The sequence below is a fragment of the Sus scrofa genome, chromosome 15, assembly GCF_054392235.1.
Source record: "Sus scrofa isolate SSC_HxYL_T2T_F1_AM1 chromosome 15, Sscrofa_HxYL_maternal_Yorkshire_Landrace_v2.0, whole genome shotgun sequence".
NCBI lineage: Eukaryota > Metazoa > Chordata > Mammalia > Artiodactyla > Suidae > Sus > Sus scrofa.
In genome coordinates this window covers 127,031,581-127,042,390 of record NC_139397.1, presented here as the reverse complement: position 1 = coordinate 127,042,390, position 10,810 = coordinate 127,031,581, and the positions used below count along the sequence as shown (strand labels likewise).

General features: G+C 38.4%; 1 protein-coding gene across 1 annotated transcript in view; it reads right to left on the bottom strand.

Moving 5' to 3' along the window:
• Nucleotides 1-10,810, bottom strand: part of UNC80 (unc-80 homolog, NALCN channel complex subunit) — a 260,152-nt gene that overhangs the window by 41,212 nt on the left and 208,130 nt on the right. Inside the window, exons 48-49 of the mRNA XM_084998950.1 lie at nt 10,414-10,510; nt 2,339-2,509 (exon numbers count right to left, since the gene is read on the bottom strand). Of these exons, the coding sequence (XP_084855076.1) occupies nt 2,339-2,509; nt 10,414-10,510 (268 nt within the window). The remainder of the gene's footprint in view (nt 1-2,338; nt 2,510-10,413; nt 10,511-10,810) is intronic.

Below are 10,810 nucleotides of genomic sequence, written 5' to 3'. Positions count from 1 at the left end.
CAGGAAAGAAAGGGAACCTTAGACCTAAAACTGCCTGGTGCTAGTTTCTGCCAAAACCTGAATGACCTTGGAAGTGGATTTTTCTCCAGAACCTTCCAATAAGAACTCAGACTAATTACCATCTTGATTTTGGCCTTGTGAGACCCTGAGCAGAGGACCCAGCTGAGCCTGCTCAGATTTCTGGCCTAGGGAACTATGAATAATAAATGTGTTCAGTGTTAAGCCTCTCAGTTTGTGTTATGCAACAGTAGAAAACTAATGCTGATATATTTGTAATATACTTATTTTTGTATTGTTACCTATATAACTGTTAGGGTTTTTTGGTTGTTATTGTTATTGTTTGTTTGTTTTGCTTTTCAGGGCCGCACTCAAGGCATATGGAAGTTCCTAGGTTAGGGATCGAATTGGAGTTGCAGCTACCAGCCAACACCACAGCCACAGCAATGCCAGATCTGAGTCTAGTCTGTGAGCTACAACACAGCTCATAGCAATGTCGGATGCCCGACCCACTGAGTGAGGCCAGGGATCGAACCTGCATCCTTATGGATACTAGTCAGGTTCGTTTCCTCAGTGCCACAATGGGAACACATTTTTTTTTTTTTTATGAGATACATAAATTAGGACTGTAGAAGTGAAATATTATTCTTATCTTCTTTTTGTAAAAAAATGAAGCAAATTTTGTTGTGAATAATGACAACCAACCAGTGAGGCCAGTCTTCCCCTCCATCAAAGGAATCTTAAATACACTGGAATATGAAAGGCCCCCAAATTTTAAGTGTCAGAGCTCCATTCATAACTCTTTGTGGAATTTTGGGTAAGTCAGTTTTGGATACATTAATTGACTGAGCTTTACAGCAAAGAATAGAAAGCATCAACATTGTGTATTATAAAAAGAAAGAATCAAGAGGCTCTTGGGGAGAAGTGACTGCTTTTCTCCCCCCCAGTCACAGGAAGACACTGGTGATATAACCATTTGGGTGCCAAGGAGGAAGTGTCAGTCATGTATTTCTCCTTAGGATCTCTGCCTCCTCAGATTTTCGTGCAGGTATTGTCAAAGCACTGGGGACTCTCTCCCATTGGATGAGGTAATTTGTCATGGTTCCCTCTTCCACTGCCTCCCATTGCCTCACTTTAGCTGCACGTGGGCACTTCAGCGCATAATCTACCCAAGGCTTTTGGGCTACATCCTGCTTCCCTAGGTGGGCAATGTAGTGCCCGATTAGAAACTAAACATAGATTGAATTTAATGAATAATGACCTCACTCCCTCTCTAATTTGCTGGTACATGCTGGAAGAATCCTTCCTGGATGGAGAGATTTCTATGAGTGCCCTCACCAACAGAGCAAGATGGGGCTGTGGAAGTCGGTACCTTTGGTGGGAGGAAATCAGAGAATTTTACCCAAAGGATATGGCCGAATTTGATGGAAGAGCAAAGACACCAAGGCAGATAAAAGTCTTCCCCACCTCCACCCCCAGGGAGGAATGTCTCCTTCTAGCTGATTTTAGAAGAGAACAGAAGAGGAAAGCCAATCATTTACATACATACCTGCATCTACCATCCCTACTCCTTTCACAATCTTTTGTACATGGACCCCCCCCCCATTCCCCTCCCTGGGCCCCTTATCAATCCAGCCCTGCCCTAGCACAGGGCAACTCAATTTCTCTGGTTTTGCATCCAAGAATTTTCTAACAGGGCTGACCTCAAGGAACTTTGTTTAGGGCTGAACCCTGGAATTACCTGACCTTGTTATCCTCAAATTTCTCGGTCCCCTGTCTCAGCACTCCTGAGTCTTATCCTATACAGAATCTATTAATTTTACCATTAAGATAAAATTCTGTAGTTTTTTCCCTGGCTTCAGAAATTAACAGTTTTAAAAAAACTGATTATTTACAAACAATAAAATAATAAAAATTGAAATGGCAGCCACTTCATGCCTCATAAAATAGGAGCTAATAAAATGTGGATCACATTTTTCATATTCACTAAATTAGCTCTCTTATGAAAGATGTGTTTACTGCTGGGTAAAAACTGCCATGGAAGCTCAGCAAGCCATATGCAAATGTGTGTTTAGCAATCATGGTATAATAATAATAATAATTATTATTATTATTATTATCATCATCATTGTCATTATTATTACTGTTATTCCTATTCAGAGTACTTAGCACTATTTATCCAAACAACTTAGGGAATGTTTGCAGTCCATTAAGGGCTGAGTTTGCGTAAGTCATCTGTAAATAAAATTGAGTTTTAGAGATTTTTAGCCACCACATTTTTTTCCTCGACTGTTTGGTGGATACAGTTTCTGGCTGTGGCCATTTCTGCCAATGGAATTACCTGGTGAGGACTTCAACACTGTATAAAAGGGCCTGCAGAGATGTTGCAAGAGCAGCCGTGGCGGCGATCTCCTCTCGGGCAGCAGGTACTGTCTCCACTTGTGATGTTTGCCTCTTTAGCTTTTGTAGGTAACAGGGCACTAAGGCTTCCAAGACCATCAGCATCTGAAGACTTTAATCAACAGAAAACCAAATCACATTTACATCCTGCTTGATACTTAGGAGCATGGAGAAATGAAAAGCTTCTAGAGAGAGGATGAGTTCTGAGTTCCCTTCCTGCCCCACGTAAGTCAAGAGTAATTAAAGCTGCTGGAAATAACAAAAAAGACTAATAAGTAATTAATTCAGCACCCAATAAAGGGTGATAAAATCCTGCCTTTAGGAAGCATCTGATGCAGTTGGGAGAGCTAGCATATATACAATTGGATGAAAGAATAATAGAATGATAATAAGTGGAAATATACAGTCTGTCTAGAGAAATAAGGCTCATAGTCATCAACAAAGCTTCCACTCAGTAACTTGCTGAGAGAGATTTTCTAGCTGAAACAAATTTGGGACAAGATCAAACCCTTCCTTAGGAGGCTGGCTTCTCAAAGCTTAAATGATTTTACAGCAAGAGTCTGTGAAAACATTGTGATGCAGGTCTGAAAATGCCTGCTTACTAGTATGAATAATTAAAAAAAATTCAGCTATATTTTCCTATTAAGAGACATGTTAATATAAGTATAGAGAAATGTTAAAGATGAAGGTAAGAACCAACACCAAAAGAATGCTGATGTAACTATGTCAGACGAAATAGACTTTAAGGCAAAGGCACTCCTACAGTTAAAGATAGTTTCCTTCTTTTATGATTGTATGACAGTTTTATTTCTATTTTTTATTATTATAGTAGTTTTATAATGTTCTGTCAATTTCTGCTGTACAGCAAAGTGATCCAGTCATACATACATATATATATGTGTATATATATATATATACATACTCTTTTTTCTCATATCTTCCATCATGTTCTGTCACAAGTGATTGGATATAGTTCCCTGTGCTATATAGCAGGAGCTCATTGCTTATCCATTCTAAATGTAATAGTTTGCATCTACTAACTCCAAACTCCCAGTCCATCCCACTCCCTTCTCCTCCCCCTTGGGAACCACAAATCTGCTCTCTATGTCTGTAAGTCTATTTCTGTTCTGTAGATAGGTTTATCTGTGCCATATTTTTACCTGAATCCTCTTGGATACTAATTGAGTTCATTACTGCTGAGCCACAATGAGAATTCCTGTGCCATATCTTAGATTCCATAAGAGTGATATCATATGGTATTTGCCTTTCGCTTTCTGACTTATTTCACTTAGTATGAGTCTCTAGTTTCATCCATGTTGCTGCAAATGGCATTACTTTGTTCTTTTTTATGGCTGAGTAGTATTCCATTGTGTATAGGTACCACATCTTAATCCATTCATCTGCTAATGGACATTTAGGTTGTTTCCGTGACTTGGCTATTTGAAGAGTGCTGCAATGAACATAGAGGTGCATGTATCTTTTTGAATAAAAGTTTTGTCTGGATAGATGCCCAGGGTGGGACTACTAGATCATATCATAGTTCTATATTTAGTTTTCTGAGGAACCTCCATACTGTTTTCCATAGCAATTGTACCAATTTACATTCCCACCAACAGTGTAGGAGGCTTCCCTTTTCTCCACACCCTCTCCAGCATTTTTTATTTGTAGTCTTATTAATGATAGACATTCTGACTAGTGTGAGGTGGTTCCTCACTGTAGTTTTTGATTTGCATTTCTCTATTAATTAGTGGTGTTGAGCATTTTTTCATATGCCTGTTGGCCATCCATATGTTTTCTTTGGAGAAATGTTTATTTAGGTCTTCTGTCCATTTTTTGATTGGGTTGTATGTTTTTTTTGCTGTTGAGTTGTATGAGTTGTTTGTATATTTGGAGATTAAGCCCTTGTCTGTTGCATTGTTTCCAACTATTTTCTCCCATTCTGTAGGTTGTCTTTTCAATTTTTTTTTTTATGGTTTCCTTTGTTGTGTGAAATCTTGTAAATTTGATTAAGTCCCATTGGTTTATTTTTTTCATTTCTTTTTTTTTTTTTTTTTTTTTTTTTGTCTTTTTGCCATTTTCTTGGGCCACTCCTGCAGCATATGGAGGATCCCAGGCTGGGGGTCCAATCAGAGCTGTAGCCACCAGCCTACACCAAAGCCACAGCAATGCAGGATCCGAGCCGCGTCTGCAACCTACATCACAGTTCACGGCAATGCCAGATCCTTAACCCACTGAGCAAGGCCAGGGATTGAACCCACAACCTCATGGTTCCTAGTTGGATTCGTTAACCACTGAGCCATGACAGGAACTCCATATTTTTGTTTTCATTTCTAGTGCCTTGGGAGACTGACCTAAGAAAACATTTGTACAGTTGGTACCAAAAAGTGTTTTGCCTATGTTCTCTTTTAGGAGTTTTATGGTGTCTTATGTTTAAATCTTTAAGTCATTTTGAGTTTATTTTTGTGCATGGTATGAGGGGGTATTCTTGTTTCATTGATTTACATGCAACTGTCTAATTTTCCCAGCACCACTTATTGAAGAGACTGTCTTTTTCCCATTTTATACTTTTGCCTTCTTTGTCAAAGACTAATTGACCACAAGTGTCTGGGTTTGTTTCTGGGTTCTCTATTCTGTTCCATTGGTCTGTATGTCTGTTTTTGTCCCAGTATTACACTTTCTTGATTATGTTAGCTTTGTAATATTGTCTGAAGCCTGGGAGAATTATGCCTCCTGCTTGTTTCCCCGCCCCCCTCAGGATTGCTTTGGCAATTCTGGGCCTCTTATGGTTCCAAAGATAGTTAACTTTATAGTTAAAGATTTCATAATTATAAAAGACAATTGGTATAGTTATATTACCAGATATCAGACTTATAATAAAACTATCATAATTAAGATAGTATAATATTGGTGCAAGGACAGACATATAAAACAGAATACTTTTTGTTTTGTTTTGTTTTGTTTTTTGTTTTTTTTTTTTTGCTATTTCTTTGGGGCGCTCCCGCGGCATATGGAGGTTCCCAGGCTAGGGGTCGAATTGGAGCTGTAGCCACCGGCCTACGCCAGAGACAGAGCAACTCGGGATCCGAGCCGCGTCTGCGACCTACACCACAGCTCACGGCAACGCCGGATCGTTAACCCACTGAGCAAGGGCAGGGACCGAACCTGCAACCTCATTGTTCCTAGTCAGATTCGTTAACCACTGCGCGATGACGGGAACTCCCACTTTTTTTTTTTCTTTAATTTATCTTTTTAGGGCCTCACCTGCAGCATATAGAAGTTCCCAAGCTAGGGGTTGAATCAGAGCTGCAGCCACACCACAGCCACAGCAAGCTGCATCTGTGACCTACAACACAGCTCAAGGCAATGCCGAATCCTTAATCCACTGAGCAAGGCCAGGGATCGAACCCACATCCTCATGGATACTAGTCGGGTTTGTTACCACTAAGCCATGACAGGAACTCCCAGGATAAGTTTTAATAAATCCATAGTTACTTGATTTCTAGCAAAGATGACATTGCAATGCAATGGGAGAAAGGCTACTCTTTTCTATAAATAGAGCTGGATCTATTGTCTATTAGATATCTGAATTGGAGAAATAAACCTTAACCCTTACTCTACACCATACCAAAATTAATTTCAGATGAATTGTTCATCTAAATGTGAAAGTAAAAACAATAAAGCCCCAGGGGATATATTCATAACATTGGGTTCATCAAGATTCCTTAAGAGGACACAAACAACCTGATAAAAAATAGGGAAGAGGGAGTTCCCGTCGTGGCACAGTGGTTAACGAATCCGACTAGGAACCATGAGGTTGCGGGTTCTATCCCTGCCCTTGCTCAGTGGGTTAAGGATCCGGCGTTGCCGTGAGCTGTGGTGTAGGTCGTAGACGCGGCTCGGATCCCGCGTTGCTGTGGCTCTGGCGTAGGCTGGTGACTACAGCTCCAATTCAATCCCTAGCCTGGGAACCTCCATATGCCACGGGAGCAGCCCAAGAAATAGCAACAACAACAACAAAAAGACAAAAGACCAAAAAAAAAAAAAAAATAGGGAAGAGGTAAAACATTGCCCTGTATTAAAATGGAGAGCTCTGTTCATCAAAGGACAATCTTAGGTGAGCAAAATTATAAGTCACAGAGTAGACATGTTATTTCAAACACATATAGCTAGTGTGTGCTAAAACAGGTGTTCAGTGATGTCATTTTCATATTTTGTATTCAGTAATTGCTTCCTCCTTGTCTTCCTTCATTTGTTTAGAACATGGGCAAGAAAAAGATAGGATCCTCAAAATGGCTGTGACAGTCAGCTCAGGGAAGGAGAGCAGGGATGTATATACCAGAGGTTGGGGCAATAATAAACCACTGTATTTTCTTCAGGGGGTTCCTTATGTTTGTAAACATGGTGGTAAGAGGCAGACTGAGGTAAGGTGCCTTGACTCAGCATTTCAGGATAACTGAACAACAAATTTCATAAGGAAAACTACACAGTAAATTGCTGTGGGGCCAGAGGCAGGAGAGATTCTTTATAGTTGGGGGGGTGGTGGTGAGGTTTGGGAAACGTACTGTGGCAATGGGGCCAAGGTCACCCTACTCATGATCTCAGGGATGTCTTGACCCTACCATTGGCTATTTCCCAGCGGTGTGTGGGGAGAAAGGACACGATATGTGAACTGATGGAAAACTAGTAAATAATGGCATTATAATATAAGATTAATCCTGAATAATTAAGTGGCCTGGGAATATCTAGCAGGTTGACTGTTGCTTTTTTTCATTAATTACTTTAAAAATGCAAATTCTTAGTCTTTTATCCAATTCATAATAAACTATTCTAAAAGAATTTTTGACATAAAATAAAACAGACAATTGTTAAAACACCACTGTGCAGAATTTGTTATCTAGTAGACATCTTGTTTAAGATGTTTATTCTACATTCAGAAACTACATCATATGGGCAACACTGAAATTTGATTTGGGGAACTAGGCAGCAATAATGATCAAAACCTGAAACATAAAAGTTCAAAAGGAAAGAAACTCTAATTGGCAAAATTTGATATAGACCAAACCAAAATAAGTCCTCCTTGAGTTCCTATTGTGGGGCAGCAGGTTAAGGATCCAGTGCTGTCTTTCAGCTACAGCTCATATTGGATCCCTGGCCCAGGAACTTCCTTACGCCATGGGTGCAGCCAAAGAGACAAAAACAAAAACAAAACAAAATCCAAAAAAGTCCTCCCCCAAACCTAATCAATGAATTTAGTCTTTATTATAAATTTTACATGGGAAGAAAATAATCTCAATGTTTGATAAAATAAAAATGAAAGTTGAAAGTGGCTTATTTGTAACATAAAATGACTGACCAAGGCATTAAATTAGCATAAAAAATTAGAAAATATTACCTTAATGAAAATTTATAGGTATAATTATGATTAAGATGTTTCTATTTAAAAAATTATAGTCAGAATGGCCATCATTAATAAATCCACAAACAAGTGCTGGAGGGGCTGTGGAGAAAAGGGAACCCTCCTGCACTGTTGGTGGGAATGTCAACTGGTTCAGCCACTATGGAGAAGAGTTTGGAGATACCTTAGAAATCTATACATAGAACTTCCATATGACCCCGCAATCCCACTCTTGGGCATCTATCTGGACAAAACTCTACTTAAAAGAGACACGTGCACCCGCATGTTCATTGCAGCACTATTCACAATAGCCAAGACATGGAAACAACCCAAATGTCCATCGACAGAAGATTGGATTCGGAAGAGGTGGTATATATACTCAATGGAATACTACTCAGCCATAAAAAAGAATGACATAATGCCATTTGCAGCAACATGGATGCAACTAGAGAATCTCATCCTGAGTGAAATGAGCCAGAAAGACAAAGACAAATACCATATGATATCACTTATAACTGGAATCTAATATCCAGCACAAATGAACATCTCCTCAGAAAAGAAAATCATGGACTTGGAGAAGAGACTTGTGGCTACCTGATGGGAGGGGGAGGGAATGGGAGGGATCGGGAGCTTGGGCTTATCAGACACAACTTAGAATAGATTTACAAGGAGATCCTGCTGAATAGCATTGAGAACTTTGTCTAGATACTCATGATGCAACAGAAGAAAGGGTGGGGGAAAAATGTAATTGTAATGTATACATCTAAGGATAACCTGACCCCCTTGCTGTACAGTGGGAAAATTAAAAAAAAAAATAAAGAAAGAAAAATTATAGTCAAAATATCCACTAAGTTAAAGTAGCTTAGTTGCAATGGTCAGATCAGTATTTTTCTACATGAATTGAAAACCAAAAATAGATTTAAGGAAGAGTATGAGAAACTGATGATAAAGAGATTTGGTCAGAAAGAGAGAAATAAGAATTTTAATGCATTAATCTATAAGCTCCAAGCAATCTTTATATCCCAAGTAGGTCACTATATTTTACTTTTGGATCAGTTATATGTTTCTACCTCATGTTCCTGATCTATAGATGTGTCAGGATAGGCTTGACTATTAGATTGGAACTAGAGTAGTACAAATGGGCAGGTGCTATTTCTCTGGCTCTTTTACCAGGAGCATCACTGGTCATCTTCCATTTCACTTCAAACCTGAGTCAGAGTCACAACTCACTCCAAGCACACGAAACCATCAGCTGGTCTGAGGAGGCAGGACCAATGGTGGGGGATGGGTGGAGACTTTGTATTAAACCAGAGCCAGCATCCTGGAATTGAGATGATACTCAGACAAGATTTATATTCTTATTTTTTGTGTGACAGGAGTTTGTAGTCTCAATTCTTTGGATTTAAGGTCTGAAAGGGACTATCCTACTTAAATCTGGCAGTCTTAACAGAGGAACCATACCCTGAAATAATTTATCAGTCTATCTTTCTCTCAAGAGTAATAAATAAGGATGAATCCTTATTTTTATTTTTTGTTTTTGTTTTTGTTTTTTTTTTTTGGAAACTATTTTCTGACCACATAGGGCTATGCAGAAAGAAATTACAAAGAGAGAAATAGGAAAGTGGAAACAGTTGACTGTTATCTGATTCATTTGTTCTATAAATTCTTACTGTTTTATCTTCCATGGAATATAGCACTGTATTAGACATAGGAAGATATATACTCACATACCAAGCATATAGTAGAATACAATCTAGTGCTTTGTTTTTGGGCTAGATATTGCATGAAAAGACCAAATTAGATTGACAAGTTGGGAGGAAGAGATTGCCTAATGTTGATATAACTGGGAAAGAGGAGGGAAAGCCAAAAGGCTGGTTAAGGCAGAATTATGGGGCAGTTCAAAGGAATACAACTCTATTATTTTTAAGCATGTACATTACATAAAAGGCGGCTGTCCATAAATCACTTGAATTATTGTTTCTGCCTTTAGAGGCACTATTTTAAGAGAGATGAAACTGATTTTCATTTTGCATATTAGTTTATCTTTCTTTCTTTCTTTCTTTCTTTCTTTCTTTCTTTCTTTCTTTCTTTCTTTCTTTCTTTCTTTCTTTCTTTCTATCTATCTATCTATCTATCTATCTATCTATCTATCTATCTATCTATCTATCTATCTATCAACATCCTAGAACTGGAATAACACTCTCCATGTGAGTCCTTCAGATTCCTTGAAGTTGGCAAAATGACAGGCATGATTTAATTTCCTGCACTTTGTGCAACTGAAATTATTATAGCTCCTTGAGAGGAGTTTTCTTCAATAGTTAGAATGTCTGTTCTGAAATTTTATTTGTGATTAATTTCTATTACAGGTGAGGAAAATATTTCCCCATTGAGACAAAAATGTCTTAGCTGTTGCACAAATTGCAAATTAGGGGATTTCAAATTGAGGAAGACTGGCTATTTCTCATAGCCTCTGCTACAATGTTTCCTAAATTTAGTTTTGTAAACATACTTGCCAAAATGTTATAGGCTAATATTAGCAACATAACCTTTCTGTTCCCTCAATTTTACTTCCTTTGCCATACTGACTTATCACAAGGCACAGAACAAAAGGCTGCAGTTACCTTCTGAATGACTCAGGAGCATATGCCACCACGGTAACACAGAGCTTAATGGCTTCACTTATAGAGAAAGTCAGGTCTTCGTTTCCATAGCAGAAATCTGAAGGGAAGTAAGGTCAAGGCACACATTGAGTAGATTCTACCAGGGATAAAGAAGGATTTATCACTCCTAACATTTTCTTTCCAGTTATATTTTTTTGGACTTTATTCCTGATGTGAACACTTCATTTCTTCATCTAAAGGGACTAAAAATTCCGTTCTATTTTTGAACAATCAGATGACCAATAAAAGGGCTTTTTTTTTTTTTTTTGGGCAGTTTAAAAAAAATTCACCTACTACAAGGGCATTTGGGTGCTTAAAGTTAAGACATGAGACTTCATCTTTGAATACCTCTAGCTGT